The 23,208-nt window shown below is 52.1% G+C and overlaps 2 protein-coding genes across 2 annotated transcripts; both read right to left on the reverse strand.

Moving 5' to 3' along the window:
• Nucleotides 1-936: 936 nt before the first annotated feature.
• On the reverse strand, nt 937-6,290 carry DDOST (dolichyl-diphosphooligosaccharide--protein glycosyltransferase non-catalytic subunit). Its single transcript, XM_068212797.1, has 11 exons — nt 6,117-6,290; nt 4,909-5,019; nt 4,589-4,675; nt 4,235-4,338; nt 3,393-3,487; nt 2,978-3,071; nt 2,412-2,560; nt 2,023-2,170; nt 1,783-1,903; nt 1,533-1,639; nt 937-1,445 (listed from the first exon to the last, which is right to left on the reverse strand). Exons 1-11 carry the CDS (start codon nt 6,271-6,273, stop codon nt 1,296-1,298), a joined length of 1,323 nt encoding a protein of 440 aa, XP_068068898.1. The 5' UTR covers nt 6,274-6,290; the 3' UTR covers nt 937-1,295.
• A 125-nt stretch (nt 6,291-6,415) lies between these two features.
• On the reverse strand, nt 6,416-22,345 carry KIF17 (kinesin family member 17). Its single transcript, XM_068212777.1, is given in 16 exon segments — nt 6,416-6,825; nt 6,883-6,989; nt 7,994-8,049; nt 8,052-8,243; nt 9,018-9,295; nt 11,391-11,645; nt 12,078-12,255; nt 12,405-12,444; nt 12,536-12,696; nt 12,842-12,939; nt 13,952-14,167; nt 14,170-14,391; nt 17,615-17,804; nt 20,076-20,165; nt 20,519-20,665; nt 22,115-22,345. Coding segments are annotated over 16 exon segments (2,871 nt in total).
• Between the last annotated feature and the right edge of the window lie 863 nt (nt 22,346-23,208).

Below are 23,208 nucleotides of genomic sequence, written 5' to 3' on the forward strand. Positions count from 1 at the left end.
CCGGCCGTCCCCGGTCACCGCCGGTCCCCGGGGCTCCGCCGGGGTCCCCGTGCCGCCCGGTCACCGCCGGTCACCGCCGGTCCCCGGGGCTCCGCCGGGGTCCCCGTGCCGCCCGGTCACCGCCGGTCACCGCCGGTCCCCGGGGCTCCGCCGGGGTCCCCGTGCCGCCCGGCCGTCCCCGGTCACCGCCGGTCCCCGGGGCTCCGCCGGGGTCCCCGTGCCGCCCGGCCGTCCCCGGTCACCGGCGGTCCCGGTGTCCCCCGGCCGTTCCTGCCTCCCCAGGGATCCCTGTGCCCCTGGCGGTCCCTGTTGTCCCTAGGTGAGCCCCGGGGATGCGCCCCGCCCGGGCTGTGCCCGTGCCCTCGGTGGTCCCCGTGTCCCAGGAGCCCCATGGGTCCCTGTGCCCCACCCTTTGCCCCCCAAGGCCCCCCCACCACCTCCATCCTTTCATTCACTCGTTCATCGGACCCTGTCACTCCCACTGTCATTTCTCCAGCTGCAATCCCAAAACAGCCCCGGTGCACCCCAAGAGCCACTCACTCCACCTCACACCTCTGCCCCATTCAGCTCCTCCACTCCCATTTTCTTGGGATCACATCTTCCAGCTGTTTTTTCCCCCCAGACTCCTCGGCGTGCATTTGGGGGCGAACCCTGGCCCTTGCTGAGCCTTTGGTGTGCCCCTCAACTCACGTGTCTGCATTATGGGGCGCAGAGGGGGTTTTGACATGCCCTGTCCTGCTCCAAGTGCCTTTGGTGACACCCCAGGCCCTTTGTTGTGCTTTTTGGGGTGTCCCAAGTTCCTCTGTGTGCCCCAGACTCCCCCTTTTGCCTCTTAGCACTCTCCCTCCCGTCCCACCCTGGTGGGGACACAGCCCCCAGTTCTGGGAATGCATCTGAATGCCCCAGGCCATGAACTCACCTCACTCCCATCCAGGGTGAGAGGAACAAGACTTTATTTTAAACTGGGAATTAATCTGCAATCCAAATCATTCCAACCCAAGTCCAACCCTCATCATTCCAGCCCAACTCCAACACAAATCATTCCAACAGTGGAGCAAGCAAAAATCACAACTCATCAGTAAACATCCTGGTCCTGGGTTTGCAGATACTTTGGTAACAGATTCTCCCCCCGGAATTTAATTGTCATTCTCAGTAACACCCCAGGTGTAAAAATGAAAAAGACCAAACACAGCCCCACAGTGCATCTGGCACCCACCAGCCCTGACACGGATACACGGGAGGCTCTGAGCGCTGCCCAGCCCTCCTGGAGCCGGGAAAAGGCTCCCACAGGGAGCTCAGTCGGATTTCTCCTTCTCCTTCATGTGCAGGAAGACAATGCTGAACATGAAGAGGCCGACCATCATGGAGAAGGCGCCGGCGTAGTAGGGATATGCGGAGGGGATGAACCGCTCGTACTGCGTGTGCTGGAGGGGACGCACGGACACCTGGGGGGACAGAGCAGCCCCTGCAGTCCAGCAGCGCGGGGCAGCCTTTCCTCCCGCGACAGCGGGCGTTCACTCCCCTGTGCCTACCTGTGTGGAGGAGTACAGGTGGGTGTATCCCAGCCGGTTGTAGTCCACTTTGAACTGGAACACGCCGTAGACGTCCGGCAGCTTGAACTGCACGCTGTATTTGCCACCTGAGGGGACACGAGAAGCTGTGGAAGGTGAAAACACCCCCAGGTGTGGGGCCAGGGCAGCAACGGGGACCCCCTGTTCCTCTTGAGGGGGACCCACTGCTCCTCTAGGGGGGAACCTCCCGCTCCTCGTGATGGGGACCTACCGTTCCTCTTGAGGAAGGTGCGCACGAAGGGGTCGATGCGCACGAACTCCAGCTGGATGTCGTCCCCGTCGAAGGGCACCCACTTGCCGTCAGCGAGCTTCTCAATCACGATGCTGTACTCCTGGCACAAATTAACCAGCGATGCCTGAAAACCAACCCCGGCCCGCTCCGAGCCCCAGCGCTGCCCAATTCCTCCCCGCGGGCGGCTCCCGCGTGCCCAACCACGCCCGGTGGCCTCACCACGAGGTCCGTGACGGTGTAGGCGTTGGGCGGCGCCCGCTCCCCGACGCGGTGGTGGGACACGGCGCCCACGCGCAGAACGCCCTCCTCCTTGAACACCCAGCGGGACAGGGCCACGGCCAGCTCGTAGTTACCTGTCTGGGAGTACCTGTGCAACAAGGGAGGCTGAGACAGCCGAGAAAATACCCCATGGTCCAAACCCAAACTGAGCTGAGGTTAAAGGAAGGAGCTGCTTTCCAAAGCGCTTTCTTCTGACACGGTAAAGGAGGCGTCACCCCAACTCAAGTTTGCCGCTCCTTCCCCAAACATAAACATTTGCTCCCTGCTTCCCAGGAGTTCTGCCCTCAAAGCGCTCCCCAGACACTCCTCAGCCAGGGAAGCCAACGCACCTCTTGGAGCCGGGAGTCGCTTTCTGCACGGCAGAATTGAAGAAGGCGTCGCTGAAGAAGTCGAGGGAGCCGCTGAAGACGACGCGGGCGTTGTTGCGCGCTTGCAGCCCCGCGATCAGCAGCGTGTTCTTCCCCACCGCGTGCGGGTACTGCGGAGCAAACGGGAACAGGGCTCAGCCCACTTGGGGATGCACCACCAGCAGTTTGCTGCAGGGTGGGACCGTCTGGCTGTAGTAGCACCGGCTGCAATTAAGGAGTAACCATGAAGCTCAGAAAAAGCAGGAATAGGATTCTGGTACCGCTCCAGCCGGGATGGAATGGGAGAGATGTTTTGATCTAGGCTGGCCTCTCCTCCAGAACATGGAGGACACGTGTCCCTCACACTGAACACCTTCTCACCAGCAGAAAGCAGAGAGGAAGACAACATCAGGAAGCAGCCAACAGCCCAACCCTTTCAAAATCAGTTAGGAGATCAAACACTCCAGGATTTTCCCAAGCAGCTGAAGTTAGAGGGACTAAATTGCAGAAGCACAGCTCAAAACAGGAGAGAAAGGAAGGGAGCGTACCTGAGTGATGGGCTTATCTGGGAAGAAGGAGTAAGAGGTAGAAGAGCCAGTCAGGATATCCAGCACCAATGGGTTGTCGGGATCAGCCACCATCCTTGCAGGGAAAGCCACGGTGAGCAGCACGAACACCCCCGGGTCCCCGCACCCAGAGGAACGTGTGGCCACCTCCTCAACCCCATGGACCTTCTCACCCTTCTACCTGCTGAGAAACTAAATATTTCCTCCACTATTTTGTTAGCAACCACTCCTAAGTCAACAACTAAACTACTCTGGAGGATTTCCTTCTGTTTTTGTTTGAAATCAAGAGAGATTTGTTAAGCTCACGTTAAGAGCCCCAGGGGCTGACCCCACGCTCACCTCGCAGCAACACCACAGGTTCAACCGCTCTTCCCCCACCTCACCCCCTGCTGCTCACCCAACTCCTCGGAACAGGATGGGGTTCAGTGCTGCTTTCCCCACAATGGTGGGGGCCTTCAGGAGGTTCTCAGTGTCAGCCACGATCAGCGTGTGCTGGGGAAGCAAGAGAGATCCGTGTGAGGTGGGTCGGGGTCTAAAGACAAACAACAGCTTCTCAGTTAAACGTTTATTTTTACAGACAATTACAACTATTGGGTGAGCGTTGTCGTTCAATTAAAAAAGCAAAACAACGGCATTTTTCTGTTTATGATCAAATTAGGTTAATGCTGATCTTCAAGGAAATACAAACTGCCACTTGATAAAGACAGCAACCCCTACAGTGTTTTATTTCCCTGCATTTAGCAACCTTCATCCTCAAACCAGGACAACGTGCACGTACATACTGCTTCAACAGTTTACCTTAAACAAAAATTACCAGAGTATATTTAGCTCAGACTTTAATATGTGTTTTAATTTTAAAATGCTGGATTACACCAAGCAGGCAAAATTGTAGAAATTTTTGTGTGTTTCTATACTGATCTGAAAATCTGGGACTGAAAATCTCCCTTCCCACATCTGAAGCGCTGCACTCGGTGTCTGACACGCTTCACCCTCAGGTGAGAGTCCCCCCCAAGCTTCAGAGGGATCCAGAACCAGCATTAATCACACGGTGACCACCTGAAACCAAAGCATCCTGACAGCAGCAGAACTGAATGCCGCAACAGGGATTATTTTCCACCTTCCTGGGAGGAGGTTGGGAGACAAGAGACAGAGGAAAAACGGGAGCACAAGGACAGAGGATTCACCCCTAAAGCTCTGCACCCGCGTTAAAGCAGCCAGAAGGAGCAGGCAAGGCCTTACCTGGCCGGGGTCGGAGATGTCGTAGTTGTGGTGGTCGATGACCGCTGTCCTCTCCTCATCAAACTCGATCCCACACTCGCTGCCCAGCTCTCGCAGGGGGTCACCTGCAGGGACACAAGGGATCCTCTGTCACACGACACAGCGACTCAAAAGTACATTCAGCTCAGAGTCATGTGCTCAGCACTCTGTGAGCCAAACCCCAGGGAGCAACACGACCTCCCCACTGAATTCCCACTGAACATGTTACTGAAGGCATGGATGACCCATTTCCTCCCAGAGCAAGCCCTGAGGTGCACGAGGAGCAGCTGGTTTTGCTGCAGTGAGTTAATTCTCCGGAGGAACACCTGCACTCACCGATGTCTGAGCTGGCGGCGACGAGGACGCTGCCGCCGCCGTCGATGAACGCGGTGATGGTCTCCACATTGATGTTCCCACCAAAGTCTGAAAGCAAACGGCAAGAATTCATGGCTAGAGCTCAGAAATAGCCCCCTGGCAGAGTTAAACCACGGCAAATCACCACATCAATGGAAGAACCACCAGTGAAGGCTGGGACAGAGCTGCAGTTTGCTACTGAGTACATCCAAAGTGCAGGACTTAACTAAAATTCACAGAACAGCTGGAAATCCCCTTCCAAAAATGCCATCAAGCTCCAGAGTTTTCCCCTCCGCAGTTACCTTCTATAGATGGGGAGAAGATGATGAGGTTGTCGTACAGGAATTCCCCGTACTTTATCAGGGACAGGCCGGCGTCATCTGCTGTCCGGAAGGTGAGGTCGAAGCCCCTGTCTGCAGGCAGGACACAAAAGTGACAACTTCTGCATGCCATGAAACCACACATGGAGCAGCAAAACTGCAGCAGGAGCCAGAGGTTTCTTTCCCCAGTGAAGGATCATTTTGGAAAAACTGCCTTTTAAGAGCAGGGGCTATTTAAGAGCAGCACCTGAGAGCTCCCAAATAAACCCAAGGGGTGGATGCCCTGAAGAGCCCTGATGTCCAAGGATGCCTCACTGTCATCCATCAAACAGGGATTGATGCTGCAGGGGACCTAAACACAGGCACAGCTGGGAAAGCAACCCCCATCTCCTGCCTCATTCTGACCAGAAGATCCCAAACAGTCACCCCACCCCTCCTCCAGGGAACCCCAATCTCCTCCCTTGGCTTGGGGTCTCCTTCCTCTCACTCAGCCAGACCGGGGAACTCCAGCAGCACCCCCCTCGCAACCTCCTCCTTCAGCCCGACATGGGGACACAAATCTTCTTCGTTCTGACCAGGGGAACCCAAACAACCCCGTCTCCCCAGGAACACCAATCTCCTTTTCTGCCTGACCAGGGGATCCCCATCTCCTCTCCCATTCTGACATGGGGAGCCCAATCTGCTCTCTGATCCAGGCACAGCGTCCCCATCACTTCTCACAGACTGACCAGGAGACCTCAAACCTTCCGTTCTCCCTCAGGGGACCCCGATCTGCTTCCTCAGCCTGACAGGAGACCCCAGTCTCCTCCTCCACTCTGACATGGGAACCCCAAACACCCCCCTTTTCTGCCCGGAAATTCCAATTTCCTCCCTTTGCCCGGTGCAGCAGGTCAAATCTCCTCCCTCATCCCGAACAGGGAGCCCCAACACCCCCCTTTCCTAGGGGACCCTCATCTCTCCCCCATCCTGAAGAGAGGACAGAGCCCCTTGCAGCAAGGGACCCCTGGCTGCGCCCTCAGCCCAGCCAGGGGACTCCAATCTCCTCCCTCGGCCTGACCCGAGGACCCCAGGCATCCCCTTTTCCCTCAGGTGACCCCAGCTTCCTCCCCCATCCTGACCCCGGCTCCTCGAGCCCGCTCCCCCCGCCCCATCCAACCCCTCCCAGGACCCCGCCGCGGCCCGCTCGGTACCCGCGAGGCTGCGGAAGAACATGGAGTGCGTGTCGCGCAGGTTCCCGTTCTCCAGCAGCACCAGCGTGCGGGGCCCGCCCTCAGCGCCCGCCGCCAGCACGGCCAGGAGCGCACCCACAGCCACGGCCACAGCCACGGCCACAGCGCCCGCCGCCATCTCGCTCCCGGTCGCACAACTCCCCCATAGGCTGCCAGCCTCCAGCCAATCAGCGCTAGAGCCGAGCGGCCTCCAGCCAATCGGCGCTAGAGCCGAGCGGCCTCCAGCCAATCGGCGCCAGCGCCGAGCGGCCTCCAGCCAATCAGCGCCAGACAGCTCCGCGCCGCTGGGACGCAGCGCAAGCGCGGTCGCGGCCCGTCACGGCCGCTGTCGCGACAGCGCTGTCGCGGCTCAGCGCCGCCGCCGCGGACGAGGAGGGCCCCACCGCCATCCCCGCCCTCCTGCGCGGCGCCGGGCCGCCCACGCCCGCCGTGGGTCGGAAGCGGCGGGCGCTGGAGCTGGCGTTGCCGTTCCTGCGCTCGGTGTCGGCGCTGGCAGCCAGGGCCGGGCCCGGGGCTTGGTGCAGGCGCTGCCCGCGGAGCCGCCAGAGGAGAGGAGCGGGGTGTGGAGCGTCAGTGCAGGACCCCAAAATGCGGCTGCGTCCGGCGAGAAACCCCCGGGAAGTCAAGGGGCTGAGGCAGAATTCATCCGGGGTGGGTCGCCGTTTGATTTCTCAAGGAAAAGGAGGGAAGTTAAGAGTGAGGGCGATATCTGGGAAAAGGGGATTACGTTGGTCCAGGTGAAGAATCTGGCTGGCTCGCCGCGATCGGAGGTAGTGTCTGGCGATGGTGTCGCCACCAGGCTGTAGTAGTCCTCCTCGGGCTGCAGGTGGCAAACTGAGCCGGCAGCAAGGCGGAATTGGTAAAATGGGATAGAAATGGAGGAGGAATGGGCCGTAGCGCTGGCTCCCTGCTCTCATTCGAGGCCAGGTTTGGGCTGTGGCAGGGCTGGAACCGCTGTGGGAGGAGATGGCGTTAAGGGCTGTCGTGTGTAGAGCAATCAGCACCGCTGGCTGCACTCCCTGATCCCGACACTGCTCGGCTTCCCGAGGGATCCGCACCACGTGCCACCTTTGGTGCTCACGCTTTCCAGACAAACTTTGGAAGATGTTATGAGTGCACGCAGCCCAAGCGTGGCCTGCCGAGCGCGGCAGAGCCCCGTGCCATCGTCACCTCTGTTAAAAATGAAAAATGATCCAGCCAAATTAAATTAAAAAATAAAAAGGATTTATTTTAGCAATAGAGATCTAACCTAGCCAGCCACACGGAAAAGGACAGTGCCGAGCCCGGGATCGGCGCTGGGTGCAAGACACAGAGATCAGCCTCAGCAGAGGTTTCACTCCATGCCCCCACACCACCATCCTGGTACAAGCGATTTTTATAGGGAAAAATTTGCCTGAAGCCAGGATTTCGGCATTCAGTCCTTTGTTTCAAAGTCCCATAAGTTGATGAGATTTCTTTCTTGGCGACAAGGCAGAGAAATCCCAAGTCCGGTGTCGTGTCGTTGAAACCCTTGATGAAATTTATGGGAACAGAGTATTCACATGTATCGGCCCGGGGAGGGGGGATGTTCCTGATGATGATCAGCGCCTGGGTGTCTCCACATCGCCTCAGATAAGGCCCATCTCCTGGCGAGCCACATCCCCTTGCTTGTAAATCAGGTTTCAGCACACACTCAGTTTTTCCTGAGAAGGGGGGGCTTCTAATGCCAAAGGGTACATCCTAACAACTATGTAATATTATATACATATCATGAAAAAAATGGCGTGAATTATACCTGTTAGATAGAACACCTCCCTGTCCCCACAGCGCCCTCCTCTCCCCGGGCGCTGTCCCCTTACCTGCGGGTTCTTTGGATGACAGGCTCTGGAATCTTCCAGCAGCCGCTCTCCGAGTCCCCCAGGACTCACGCCGGATCCTCTCCAGGCTGCTGTAGTTGCAGTCACGCCGCACGAGGGACTGCACCTGACCCAGCAGCTGCTGGCAGAGCAGCAGGTCTCGCTGCTGGCGCCGGATGGTGCTCAGGTAATCCAGCTTCTGCAGCCCAAACTCCACCTGCAGGTCTTGGATCTCGGTCACGGCAGCCCGGAGCTGGACACAAACCATCAGGGTTACAAGGCAGAGAGACTGATGGACACTTCGAGTACAGGAATTTGCCAGGCAGAGAAAGACACTCAGGAAAGCTTCAATATTTGGAAAGTTTTCTAATTTAGGATTAAATTTGTGTTGAGAGATTACTCCATGTCTGCTTTAAAGAAAGTTTTCTCATGTTTCTCCACAGGGATGATTTTTGAATGAACCTAAAGCTAATCTTACTGATGTGCTCTTAGAACTCCTGGAATGCCCTAGCTTTGGTTAAAAAGGTGCAATATTTCTGTGATAGCCTAAATACTCAAATAAAGCAAGTCCTTCATGTGCAGGTGTAGGACTGTACACACGAATGTCAATTTTTTGCAGACCCTCTGATTCTGCCACAAAATATCAGAGCAAAACTGATTTTCAAGTGCTTTGAAAATGAAGGTTTTGAATGTAAAATTTAAGAGCATTACTTTTATGTTTTGTTTCTTGCCCCAGAAAGCGTGCTCAGAACTGGCAGCAGCTGCAGCAGATCTGTAGGTCGGCAGAGGGAGTCGCATCCCCTCCCATCCCAACACATGCTCCTCCCGCCAAGTGTCACACACCGAGCCTTTACAACTGGAGGGGTTTGGGCTTCAAAAGCTTAATCCCCCACCGGAGGGCTTTCATAAAAGCTCACACACACACTGTGGTGTATGAAATACCGACACAGCCAGAGTCATTCTCTAAACCCACAGCCCTGTAACGTAAGAAATGGGGATGTGGAGGAGGAAGGAGCTGTTCCCTCACCTTCTCCAGCGCCTTGCTCGTGGCTCGAACCTCCTCCTGGATGGAGTTGTAGACGTTGAGGAGAGCCTGCTCGCTGGTGTCCTCGCTGGATTGCTGCAGGGCAGCCACCAGCTGCAGCCTCCGCTCGCCCGTGTAATTCTTCCGGCGTTTGAGCTTTTCCTTCAGGTCCTTGTTCTGAGCCTGCTTCCCCCTGACCACCTGCTGCTCCAGCACCTGCAGCCTGCAGAAGGGAACGCTGAGCTCAGGAACCAGCTTCACAAGCATAGAGGATGCACGTCCTTCCACGGGTGACATTTGGGAAACACAGAAAATTGAGAATTATGATAAGATTTTCTACCCTGAGTAATCATAGCAGATCGTGCTTATTATTAACAGTTTCTGTCATAAAAAGAATCCCAGAATGGTTTGGGTTGGGAAGCACCCTAAAGTCCATCTCATCCCACCCCCTGCCATGGGCAGGGCCACCTCCCACTCTCCCAGGTTGCTCCAACCCTGTCCAGCCTGGCCTTGGACACTTCCAGGGATCACGGGGCAGCCACAGCTCCTCAGGGAGAAATACTCCACAAAGGCAAAGCATATGTTACTGCAAGCACCTCAGTCAACAAGGATGTCCAGAGATCCATATCTAAGCTCATAAAATTATCCTTAAAACCCTTGTTTTGTGTACTTTGTATTTAAATTCTTATTTAAATAAACATGGAATATATGATCATATTTAAGGGGTTTTTTTTTCAAATATGCACAAAAAGTGCCAAAATTACACAGAAAACTATTTTAAATGGTGGATGTGGGAGTGTTAGATCTGAAAGCCACAGTGTGGCTTCCATTTTGGGGCAGTATCAGGCAGAGTTGATGATTTGTGTGACCTCAGCATTGCTAATGCAGCACTGGCACAGGCCTGTGTTTGAAATCATGCTCTGACATGGAAATAAAGCCATGCTCCAAAGCCATTTCTTTGTCTGCACAGGATGTGGAGCAGAGCAGATAGCTCAGGGTGGCCAGCACTGGCTCAAACTGGCTGATAGGCCCTTTACTGATAACAGCCTCCTAATTATCTCCAATCCCTGTGAAATGGCTCATTCTCCCCCAGAACTGACCTGCTATTCTGCTGCACTGCTCCTGCCCTGCCACCTTCCCTTTCCTCTGCCCAATACACATTGAATCCAAGGATTCAATCCTGCTCTGCTGAGCTGCCCTGATGTGTAACAGGTGGCTTTGAAATCCCCACACCTGTGGAACCAAACCCTCCTGCCCAATCTGCACAGAACCTGGAGGTAACAATGTGATTAGAAGGGCATTTTCCCTTGTTTGCCACAAAAGGAATAGGATTCATTCTTGCAATAGGACCATTAACATTTGATATCAAATCCAAATGAAAGGTTTCTTTGGAGATTTCTCTCTTAACAGACAGAATTGCCCACAAATTACAGACACTGCTGTTCTGTATTTCATAGCATTTCCTTTTTGAGCCAGGAGAGACCCAACAGAGCGAGCACACACCACAGGAAAGCTGAAAGACTGGTTAAAACCCACAGAACGACTGGTTAAAGCCCACAGAACTGCTCAGAATCAAACTCTCTCAGAGCTTTTCTAATTGTATGCAGTTCCACACAATGGAGTAAGTGAAAAATCAGCAGAATTTGCTTCAATTGTGTATTTCTGGAGCAGCCCAAGCCCCCATGCTGCTTCAGTATGTGTCGGTGTAGTCTGCCTGAGGGAATTCTCTCAGGACAGCTCTCACACAGAGAAAAGCTTGAGCCAGGTTGATTTGCAGATGGGCTGAGCACGAGTCTTGAGCCTGCATCCCTCCTGTCCCAGCCCTGTGCTCCAGGCCCTGACAGTGCCCCTGAAATAGGATTACTGGGAAATTTTGCCATTAGTTGTGGATGATGTGCTGCAAACACTGTGAGATGCATGAGTTGGAGGCAAAAGTGGCCTCAGTGATGGGAAGAGTCCATCCATGAGCCACAGGACAGCTGCTGCCTTACGTGTAACATGAGAGGGCTCCAAGTGCCCTTCAAGGACCTCTTCCAAGAGGAAAAGGTGGCATCTCTATAATCTGTGTGGGCACTTAAGGCTCGCCTGCCTGCAGCTCCAGGCAGGATTTGTTACCAGGAATGCACACATTTTGGCATCCACATTTGCTGACTTGAACATCTCCATTTTTCTCTCATGATTCTGGTGCTTGGCCTCACTGAGTGCCACAGGGAACAGCTCTTCATCCACCCAAAAAGGGCAAAGTTAGTTTTGGGGTAAAAGCAGCCTGGAGGAGAGAAGGCTCCAGGCAGACCTTAGAGCCTCTCCCGGCACATTTGTAATCAGAGGGTAAGAAATAAAAAACCTCTTAACCTACACCTCAAAAAGTGATAGCACCAAAAATGAAGAATACAGGTTCAAGAATTTCTAGTGGGTGATAAGTGCTGTATGAGCACATTGCAAACCATGCTCTGAGGCACTGCAGGTGTCCATGAAAAGCAGTGTTGGAGAGGGAGAGGCAGAGGAGGCAGCTTCTAGGATGTGAGAGGAATATCTGCCTTGCAGTGAGCGATGGTGTGGATAATCCACCGGGAGAGCAAGTGCTGCAGCACATTTGCATACGGAGGAAGAGACTGCGGCAGCCACCCCGGCCTCGGGAATGAGTCCGGGGGGAAGGGGACAGAGCAGTGAGCTCTGCTCCAGAGACACGCTGCCCTCAGCAGGGGGAACTCTGCCACGTGGGCAAAAAGCAGGTGTTTTACTCAAAAATGAGGCATTTCATTGCCTCAAGGCTTACAGGGTTGGGTCAGGGTCAGGCTGGTCCCGACAGAGAAAGAAGTCAGGGAAATAGGGAAGAGGACAAAGCTGGGACAGAGTCTTAAATCTGGTCCAGGAGAGGCAGAGTCCCTGCTCCTGCTGTGGATGAGGGTGGGCTGAGAGCAGGGACTGCTGCTGCCAAGACAGCACTTGCTGCAGTGGCAGCACTTGCTGCCTTTTAAAGGCTGCAGTGGCTGCCACAGATCTGAGTGCAAAAACAGTCCCTGCTCCCGAGGGAACCTGGGTCGGGCTGCACAGCCTCCACACCTGCTTCCTTCCTGAGGAGATCCTGGATTACAGACACCTTGAGATCAAAGTCATCCCTCAGGCTGCCGATGTCCTTCTCCAAGCGGGCACGGGACGCCTGCTCTGCTCCGTAGCTGACCTGGAGCTGGGCCAGCCTCTCCTGGAACTCCTGCAAGGCACAGCAACAGTGCTGTGGCTGCTCCCGAGGTCACACCCAGGCCCATTCCAGGTGACACCTTATGTCCATCCCAATACAACTCCACCACCAGTATTGACTGACTTTTTCTGTGACTTAAGTTAACAGAGGAATGATTGTTGTTGATGAAAGTGACTGTTCAGCCCTAAAACCGGCTGCCTTGGCTGGTTGTGGTGCCCTGGAATGAACTTTCTAAAGAGCAAGGAGAGAGTTTTGTTTCCCTCTGACTCCTCCTCTGGCTCTGTATTCCTCTTTTTCCTCATCTCTGTACTGTTCCTAAAACCTTTGACTACTGCTTTCCTCAACTCTATTCCTCCCTTTTCTGACAATTTCACATATAGATCCTGCAAAAAGTCTTCCTGGGAATCCATTCCAATCCATCCTCAGGGAGGTGGGAACAAGAAGTGGGTTATAATAAGGCACATGGCCTCCATAACACATGGTCTGTTCATAGGAGAAGTCCAAGGATTACAAAATAGAGAAAAAAATAAAAAGAGAAGTGTTCTAGAAAGGCTGAACCATATTTGTAATGATTACTATGAAAAAGGTTTTAGTCAAAGCCACTCTGGGACATCTGTTCCCAACTTACTTCTCTGATCTGCTGCTTCTCTGCTTCCAGATCCACCTGGGGTTTGAGGCAGGGAGCTGGATTTGCTCCCAGGTGAGCAGCCTCAGCAGGCAGAAGCCCTACAAAGCAAAGTAGAAATAAAAATCACTCACAGTCACTGGGTGGGATTGTCTGCACAATTCCTGGAAAGAGAACAAAGAAGCTGGGTGCCAGGAAAGAACATGGCAACCCCTGTGCTCCTTCAAACCGCGCTCGCTGCCAAAACGCCGCTGGCCCGGGGCTCCAGAGGTGTGGGGAGAGCGAGAGAGGTTCCAGCTTCAGGGAAATATGGAAGTGAATGCAACTGTATGGTATTTATACATACAAGTATCTCTTTCAAATTAAAACAGGACTTGTTTCCAAGGCTGTGCTACAGATTTGGGAGATAAAAAACACTGGGAAGACGAAAAGTGCAAGGAAATTGCCTTCTTTCTTCACAGCTATTTCTGAAAGGGGGAAAAAAATCATCCTACAGCCTTATTCCCCTGCTGAAAATTGCCCCTTTTTAGGGGCTAGCTCTCCAAAGGCGATGAGCTCCCTAAAGACCGCTCTTCCCTACATTTGCTCCTACATTTCCTATTCCTGCTCCCGAGGACAGAGCAGGTGTGCTGAGGCAAGGCTGAGTCCTCAAGCACTGCCATAAGGAGGGCAAAACTTCTCTTGTAGTGTCAAAAATATGCATTGTAGGAGAAAAGAGGCTGAATGCTTGCTTTGAAAAAATAAATATATATATTTAATAAAGAATTTTACAGTATTATTTCTTTTGCAGCTCATTTTTGTTCTTCCTGCTGAAACCTCTCTTCTGCAACTGACCAAATTCTAGCCACAATCACCAAAAATAACCAAGGATTTGAATCATGTCAGCCTTTTCTAACATAATTTGTGACCATTGAAAACACTGGATTATTGAGATGGTCTTTGCCATCCCACTAGAATAAGGTCAATTCAGCAGCAGAGAAGGAAAAGTCTGTAACCAGAATGGAGAACTCTTCCTCCAATAGGTAAGGAAAAGGTTGAGGTAAAATTTAGTGAACATTTTATGTGTAAAACCCCCTTTTTTGGCATCTCTGCAGCCAGTAAAGGCTCTCCTACCTGACAAGTCACTCGTGCCCATCTGTTCAGCCAGAATGGCCTTCTTCTTCTTAATCTCCTCCTGGTACTCCCTCAGCAGGGCGTCCTTGGGGTCCTCGTTGATGCAGGGCTTGTTCCTGATGTTCCTGGCCCGACGTGCGTAGCACAAGGTGCTGAGGCTTTCCTTGCTGCTGTCATCAGCTGGGGACACACACGCCACCATCAGGGTCCTGGTCCAGCCTGGAGCAGCCTGGTCAGCTTGGAGTCTCGGTAGGGAACGTGTCTGCACCTGCCATCCACCAGGGCCGAGATGACGTTGCCCAGGGCAGACAGGGAAAGGTTGATTTTGGTGGCCTCTTTGAGCCTCTCCCCTGTGGCACCAGTCCTTGCCTGTCTCTCACTTCCTGCCAGATCCACCAAGTTGAGTTTGGCAGCCCTGAGGTGATCCTGCCCTCGCTCATCTGCACAGAAACAATTCCCAGGCAGCTCTTAGAAGGAAGCACCTCAACAGTGAAGAAGCAGGACTCTCTTGGCAACACATCCTGTTCCAGCCCTGTTCTTTGTCTGCTTTGGGCTCTGACTCCCTGAAGTAAGCAAATATCTACTTAATCTAAACACTGCACATTTTAGTGTTTTCTCAACAGGATTCACAGTAAAAATTCATGCCTGTTCTTGCTCTCTCAGTGAGCTCTGAACACACACACACACACCCCTCTCCATATATTTCAACAGTATTTACAATTTCAGCTAAAGTCCTCTACAAGTAACATGATCAGAGCATGAGTTTATACAACTTTTTTCCTCCTCAGTTTGTTTCACGAAGGGAAATTTAGATGACATATACAAAAATCTATCGGAAATCAATGCAACCCCTGACGGGAAGAAACGAATGTCTGGCTCCAGATCAGAAGGCTGAAGGATCTGCTTTATTAAAACTATACTATATTACATTAATATACTATTTAAAGAGATACTATACTGTTCTACATACTTGCTTCTTACTTACCTAACTAACAAACTCGTGACTCTGCTGAGAGCCCCAGCCACAGCTGGATCCCACTGGTCACTGACCCCAAACAACCTTCACCAGAATCCAACCCAGCAATCACTGCAGGTGAACAATCTCCACACCACATTCCACATGGGGAAAACAAAGGAGCAGAGATAAAGATTGTTTTCTCTTCTCTTCTCTCTGTGTTTCTCCTCAGAGACAGAATGTCTCTCTGTCCAGAGAATGTGAATGGCACAGAAATCCTTCCCCGTGAGGGTGGGCAGGCCCTGGCCCAGAGAAGCTGGGGCTGCCCCTGGATCCCTGGAAGTGTCCAAGGCCAGGTTGGACAGGGCTTGGAACACCCTGGGATAGTGGAACGTGTCCCTGCCCATGGCCCAAACCCCCCAGATGAGGAGATGGATCCTGGTGAGGAGTCAAACGCAGTGAGTTGGTGCCATTCCCATCACTTTGAGGCAGGAGCAGATGGAGCTGAGGCTGCCCAGCTGCCTGGACACACCTGACACATGGAATGCCTATTCCTGCTCTGCATTTGAGGCTGGAACAGTGTGATGGCACAGGCTCCCTGTGAGGAACACAGAGTGCATCTGGTTCCTTTAGGAGCCCTGCACTTTCACTGGCTCCTTAGCTTTCCCAGCCTCACACAGAGCAAAGGCTTGGGCACACATTCCTGGAACTGCTGTCCTAAGCGCTGGACCGCACTCGCGGACATCCACATCCAAAATACTCCGTAAGATTGCAACCCAAATTCAAGAGAAGAGCTCCTTCAGCATTCCAAGCACAGAAAACACTGAGATTTTAACTGAATCCACCCTTTTCAAGGCAGACTTCCACAAATCCTGTCCTCAAAAGGAGTCAGAGTTCTGTTTTACAGCTCTGGACAATACCTAAACATGAGCAAAGAACGATCTGATGCATGAGGAAAGTTGAAAGTTCACAGGTAAACACCAAAATCTCTAAAATCTGTTGTCCCAGGATATTTCTGTTACAACAACAGATTGGCAACTGTGGAGTTTAATGTTTGCTGCTGAGCAAACTTGCTTCACTTCAGCTCATTCTCATGTATCAAGACATGGGAAAACAGAGTAAAACCACACGGGGCTTAAAGAGAGCACCCTCTCCTTATCCTTTCTGAGTGCTGGGGTGAATGGGCAGCCACAAAAAGTAGGTTTCCTAACCCTTCCCTTTCCTCCCTTGGCTCATGTAAACGCTGCCAGGCAATCAAAAAGCTGTGTTGGTTCCTGCCAGTCCTTTTACCCACCGAGGCTGTTTCCAGCTCAGAGTTCATGGATTAGCTCCCATGGTGTGAGAAGGTCCCCAGACTCTTACTAAAATGCCTGCAGCAGCCTAAAGATCTTCCCTAATTTCCTGTCAGTCCATTGCCTGAGCTGATGGCAGAAGCACACAACTAAAGGAATAAAACATCTGCTAATCTAAATAAAAATACTGCAAAAATAAATAAGCATAAAAAATAAAATAAAAAAAATTTAAAGGCGTAAAAATCTACGTAAAAATACTGATGGAAACTTGCATGTTTCAAACATCTGCAGCCAAGAGCCCAGTATTTTTCATAATTCCTGAATGTGTTACTTAAAAAAAAAGTCATTTTAGTCCCTTTAAAATATCAACTCCCTGTAAATTATTATTTACTACAGGCTCACCCGGAAAAGGAGTTTGAACTCGTTATGAAGCCTAAAGATAACAACAGAAATACCAGCTTCCTCAATTCTGTCAGCCAATGCTCACCCCAGCAGAACCATCCAGTTTATGGGGACTGGCCAGTGCCCTCACCTTTCTCCTCAAATATTCCATCTGTTTTTAACTGCCAAAGCTGCAGGTTCCCCACCTGCCATCTTATTCCATGTCATGTTTTCAAAGCTTTAAATTGGAGAAATTCAGGCTAGATTGAGGGCCCTGCACCAATGTTGAGCACAGAAGAGGAGTGCAAATGCTTCTTACCTTTTGGGATAAAGTTGGGATTTTACAGACCCGCACAATGCATCCAGTATCTGTGCTAATTGAGAAACTCTCCAAACCCCTCACTTACTGAGTGGAAAATGAGGTACTGTCATCAACATCTGGAACCACAATTTTGGAAGACAGGAAGATGTCGTGTAACTTTCCCCATGACTGAAACAGCTGAAGAAAGCAAAGCCAAGCTGTTCCCAGATGGGGTCCAAGACAAGGCAGAGATGAATTCCTTTCTGCTCCCAGAAAAACCCTCTTCAGGTCCCTGCTCAGACTCAAAGAGGCAGCTCTTCCAACTAAAGAAATGCCAGCAAGATACTCATGAAAGGAAAATAAGTCACTAAAACTTTATTAAAGGATTCTTTAATTCCATCTTTAAAAAATATGCCCTATGATTAAGCTCAGTGAAGGAACTGTTAGGTGGTATGACCTGAATGGTTTCATTTGGGAGGGACCCTAAGACTCATCTCATTCCACCCCCTTCCACTGTACCAGGCTGCTCCAAGCCCTGTCCGACCTGGCCTTGGACACCTGCAGGGATCCAGGGGCAGCCACAGCTGCTCTGGGCAGCCAGGCCCTGTCCATCTCACAGGGAAGAGGATTTTCTGCTGCACCTGCAATCATTTGGGATCTAAGGGTAGCTGTGGGATGATGAGTGGCCACACAGACCCTGTGCCCTGCCAGGCCCAGGGCCTCCAGGTACGCACCGAGAGCGCAGATCTCCATGCTGGCAGTGAAGATGGAGTGGGAGCAGGAGGAGCTCTTGTTCAGGAGGGTGAAGGCCACTGCTCCGCTCCTGCAGCCCGCGCCCATCAGCTGCTCACACCGGGCCACGCTGTGCACGGCGTGCAGGGACAGCCCCTGCACGTACACCCCCTGCTCCGGGTGCTCCTTCAGCTGCCAACAGGACAACGCAAGCCAGGTCACAACAAGGGCTACTGAAACTGTGGAAAATTACACTGGGAATGGCCCAGAAGCTTGAGGGCTACGTGAAATTAAACTGCAGTATGAGAAAAACACATCTGACTGCCACCAAAAAGCCTGATTTCTGAAGGAGGAATAAAACCACAGAAAAAGAGGGAACCGCCCTCATGGCTCAGAGAATTCAAGTTAAAAGTTGCTGATTGAATCAGACATCCCCCAGGCCATGGGGAATCTGGCTTCTATCCACCCTCCACCTTCTCTATTATTAAGCTGCATATTTGAAACAAGAATCAAAATACATCTCACCTATTATGGCAAAGGCTGTAAGATCTCCTCAGCCATAGGAAGCTTTTTTTAATCTCAAAGCACAGATACAATATTCCCAGATACTGTTCCTGGTGCTTTGCTGAACTCTCTGCTCTGAGTGGGTGGTTTGAGCTCACTGACAACATTCCCAAAGTACCACTCATCACACACAGGTGAACTGTCACCATTTTTCTCCAGGTTAATTAATTTTTAAATTAACAAAAATTGTCTTTGGGACCCTGGGTTGAGACAGAGCATTAAATACCCAACAGCATCTTCTCAGTAATTATCAATTGCACAGATGAAAAGTTTCATACTGAAATGTTAATAAGCAATGAAAATATCCAAAATTTTGAGTTACCCATCAAACCTACATAAAAAATACAAAATAATCCAGAGATCCCTGCACTCCTACACCAGCCCCCTCCACACTGGGAATTTTAAATGAGCTAAATTAATTTTCCACAGCTCTGTTACACCCCACATCTGCTAAGTTCATCACCAAAACTATCTTTATCATGTCAGCTGGGATATCGAGATATGGTTGTCATGATGGAGCAACAGAGACCACATTTGGCACTGTGACTTCCAAAGAGGAGGCTCAGGTACTTCAGTGATGTTCACAAGAAATGATGTAAAACAAAAATCCCACAGAACAGAGCAAAAGTGGCTGAACGCTTAAGTGGGTGGGATTTATCCTTGTTCCAAAGGCAGATGCCCGGGATGAATCCAGGTGCAGTCACAGGCCGTGTTCATACACTGTGACTGCTGTGTGCTCCTCAGAACCCCAGGACTGGCCTGGCTCTGTCTGGGGGTGTTGCAGAGTCCCTGATAACACCTGGCCGAGGACACGGCTGTAGTCACCGAGGTGAAGGGCAAAGGAATGAGCACAACTGGGGTTCTGGGGGAACTGGGGGGCTCAGAGGAATGCACTGGGGCAGCCTGGGATTTATTTCGGCAGGACACACTCCCTCAAGCACTCAGTGGAGGCAGCAACAGGCAGCGTGACAGAGTTACCCTGGAAACTGCTCTGCCCAGCTCCTGCCCGCCCAGTGCCAACCGCGTCGCCATGGAAATCCGTGTCACCGCCGATGTGGAACAAAGGAAAGGAAACTGCAGCAAGAAGTCCCCTTCTCCCACTCTCCCTCTGCAGGAGACAGGCAAAGCACGCTTGGAACATGGAGCAGAGAGGGGTTTGCCTGCCTTAAAGCAAGAAACCTGTTAGAAATACTTGCCCTGTAAGGCAGTTTGGGTCTGTTGCCATCCCAGAGTGTTGCAAGCTGTTACTGCCTTGGTGTTATACACCGGGGCAGTCCTGCAAGGAAGTAAACTGGGACAGATTTCTAGATCCCTCCAGGAATACATACAAAAGGATCTGCAAAGCTACCAGGGGGTAAATTTTATAAAGATCAGCCCCCTGGTTAGGATTTTGGGAGAGTTTACCCTCCTATGGTCCTGTAAATGTCAGATGTGTTCCCTAGGGGAGAAATATCTGCTGTGTGTCCTCAAAAAGGATCAGCCTTTTTGATTTAGGCAGATAAAGAGATCATCCATGGCTCCACTAGATCAGATTAAACATTTATAAAGCCCAGAATCCTCTTGCTTTAGAGACAAGCACAAGATGAAGAGGGTGAGGAAGAAATTGCCCCATGAGCATTTTATTCCATCCTTGTCCAGTGAAGCATTTTCACAGAGCTGCTGCTGACCTACCAGCCACTATCATGTGGGATACACTGGACATGTCTCCAACTACATCCTGTTCCTAAACTTTCACTAAAGTCCCTCAAAAGTCCCTCTTAGCTTCCATATTCCTCATGTAACTTCATATTCTGGCACTCAAGTTTCTTACAGAGACCTTTGTTGCACTTCAGTAAGTCGTGGTAACACCCATCTGAGCTAATTAAAGCACTTAATTAAGACACATTGAGCCCGCCTCACCTCCAGCTTCTGCTTGGCGTCAGCTCCTAGAAGGTCATTGTAGATGTCCAGGTAGGAGGCTCTCAGCAGGAGCTTGGTGTTTTCAGCACACTGCAGAGCACAGGGAGGATTTGGGGTGAGGCTGCACAGCACAGGCAGCCCCTCCCACAGCTGGGTGCCCACCACCCTTCAGCACCTCATCCAACCTCCCCTGGCCATTCACTGCAGGTGGAACCGCTCAACGCACTCACTGCACGGCACTTCTGGTCCTTCCACACCTCAAGTGCTCTGGCATGAGGGTGCAGTTCATCTGACTTACGCACAGGCCTCAGCTTAAGGATGAGGAGCAGTGCACCCCAAGCCTGTCCCCATTCACATTTCATGCCATCAGCACTCACTTCTTGGCATAGGACACCAAAGTCTTTCTAGCAAAACCTTATCAAGAAGATCTCTTTCACACCCACCTGTACACTCTCAAAGATGTGTTCAAATGCCCTGGGAATGATCCCTTTCTGTGAGGAAGGATCCACAATTCCCTGTGTGGTGAAGGACTTCCCACTGCCAGTCTGGCCATAGGAAAAGATGGTGCCATTGTAGCCTTCCATGACACCCTGGAAATGGGGGAAAACCAAAGAAAACAACCATCTTCTTTGCCTAACTGGAAAAACATTGTCCAGATTCATTCCCAGCCCCTAAAAGGTATTTTTAAAGGAAGAGCTGGAAGTAAACATCAAATGGCTGCTTAATCTTCACATGCCATCAGAGTATAGCAATTATAAAATTAGCATATAAATCAATGTTTTTCTCTCAAAACAGGGAATCTTGAAGCAGTGCAGGTGTTGAAAAGCAGTTGACAACACCAACACATAGCAAACTATAATATTTTTGCCATTTGAAATTCAAAGAGACAAATAGAATAGTTGGTTGCGGGGTGGCCAAAGGGATGGTCTCTGGCTTTGAATAATTTTTGCTTGACAAGCTGCTCACTGTCACTTGTCCCTATTTCAGAGAAGTGTGGTAGGAAGAAAAAATAACTGGATTTCTAAAGGTTTAAATAAGAAAAAAAGAACCTATTATTCTAATATCTACCGTTTCTAGCCCCGCTTGTTCTCATGATCAGGAACTTCCATCTTAAAACCACCAATGAGCCATTTAATCCATGTTACTTCTTCTAACAAAACTTTTGGGGGGGAGGTTGGTCTTTTTTTGCTTATCAAGTTCATTTCACACCTCAGCTGTTTCCTGTGCTGATCTGCTAACAAGGAAACAAAGGGATCCCCTATCCTTTTGCCAGTCTAAGGTTAACTGTCTTCTCTAAGGTTTCTCACTTGACAGTAAAAATGTCCCTAAAATCATCAGTTTGGTACCAGAGCTGCTGTGGCTGCCCCAGGATCCCTGGCCAGGCTGGACAGGGCTTGGAGCAGCCTGGGACACTGGAAGGTGTCCCTGCCCATGGCAGGGGGTGGGAATGGGATGAGTCTTAAGGTCCCTTCCCACCCAAACCTGTCTGGGATTCTATCTTATATACATCCACCTAAAACAATTAAATGTAACTCTCTCCTCGGTGCCCTGCTGGCTGCTAAAAAAGTTTTGTTTCTTTCCAATTTCTCAGACTATTGCTGGGACACTGTCTGCTCTCCTCTGCTCCCCAGGCTTGTAGCTAAACCTCTTGAGGCAGTGGACAGGACTTTCTGCCCATAAATCAGAGAATCTCAAATGGTTTGGGTTGGGAGGGACCTTAAAGTTCATCTCGTTCCACCACTCTGCCATGGGCAGGGACACCTTCCAGCATGGGGAAGGTCAAGTGGATCCCGCTTCACTTAGGGATCACCTGTAAAACTCCTCAGCCCCTGTCCCAAGCTATGTGTTCACAGAATATCCTCAGCTGGAAGGGACCCACAAGGATCAGAGTCCAACTCCTGGCCCTGCACGGACACCCCAACAATCCCACCCTGTGCCTGAGAGCATTGTCCAAACGCTCCTGGAACTCCTTCTCCCACTGTGGTGCCCAAACCTTCCACCGCCCCTGGCTGTGTGGGCTGCCCTGGGTGCCCACTGACCTCCACCAGCGGGGAGGCGATCTCGCTGTCGATGTGCTCGGTGCTGTGCTCCCTGCTGAACGCCCCGTCGAAGGAGAACCGCCGGGGGGGCTCCGCGGGGACCACGGGGTTCCGCACGAGGCACGGGCCCCGCACACCATCCACACCGACAATGGCCCGGTGCCCCGGGGCCGCCTCACACCCGCTCAGCAGTCGGCAGTGCACGGCCTCCTTCACCGCCTCCACGGCCATCGCCCCGGACAGCCGCACAGCGGGTCAGTGACAGACACGGGGGTCAGCGACACACACACACGGGGTCAGTGACAGACACGGGGGTCAGTGACAGACACACGGGGTCAGTGACAGACACGGGGGTCAGCGACAGACACACGGGGTCAGTGACACACACACGGGGTCAGTGACAGACACGGGGGTCAGTGACAGACACACGGGGTCAGTGACAGACACGGGGGTCAGCGACAGACACACGGGGTCAGTGACAGACACGGGGGTCAGCGACAGACACACGGGGTCAGTGACAGACACACGGGGTCAGTGACAGACACGGGGGTCAGTGACAGACACACGGGGTCAGTGACAGACACGGGGGTCAGCGACACACACACGGGGTCAGTGACACACACACGGGGTCAGTGACACACACTCGGGTCAGTGACACACACACGGGGTCAGTGACACACACGGGGGTCAGCGACACACAGTGGGGTCAGTGACACACAGTGGGGTCAGTGACACACAGTGGGGTCAGTGACAGGCAGTGGGGTCAGTGACAGACACAGGGGTCAGTGACAGACACAATGGGGTCAGCCCCACACACTCGGGTCAGTGACACACAGTGGGGTCAGTGACACACACACTCGGGTCAGTGACACACACACTGGGGTCAGTGACAGACACACTGGGGTCGGCCCCACACACTCGGGTCAGTGACACACAGTGGGGTCAGTGACACACACAGTGGGGTCAGTAACAGACACACTGGGGTCAGCCCCACACACTCGGGTCAGTGACACACACACGGGTCAGTGACACACACACGGGGTCAGTGACACACACTGGGGTCAGCCCCACACACTCGGGTCAGACTCCCCCCA

This window comes from Anomalospiza imberbis, chromosome 23, assembly GCF_031753505.1.
Source record: "Anomalospiza imberbis isolate Cuckoo-Finch-1a 21T00152 chromosome 23, ASM3175350v1, whole genome shotgun sequence".
In the NCBI taxonomy this organism is placed as follows: Eukaryota; Metazoa; Chordata; class Aves; order Passeriformes; family Viduidae; genus Anomalospiza; species Anomalospiza imberbis.

Coding starts and splice junctions, on each gene's coding strand:
- DDOST (XM_068212797.1), bottom strand. CDS start 6,273: ATGGCGGCGGGCGCTGTGGCCGTGGCTGTGGCCGTGGCTGTGGGTGCG. Junction 1,904..2,022: donor ACACCGTCACGGACCTCGTG/GTGAGGCCACCG, acceptor AATTTGTGCCAG/GAGTACAGCATCGTGATTGA. Junction 1,446..1,532: donor ACCTGTACTCCTCCACACAG/GTAGGCACAGGG, acceptor CTGTCCCCCCAG/GTGTCCGTGCGTCCCCTCCA.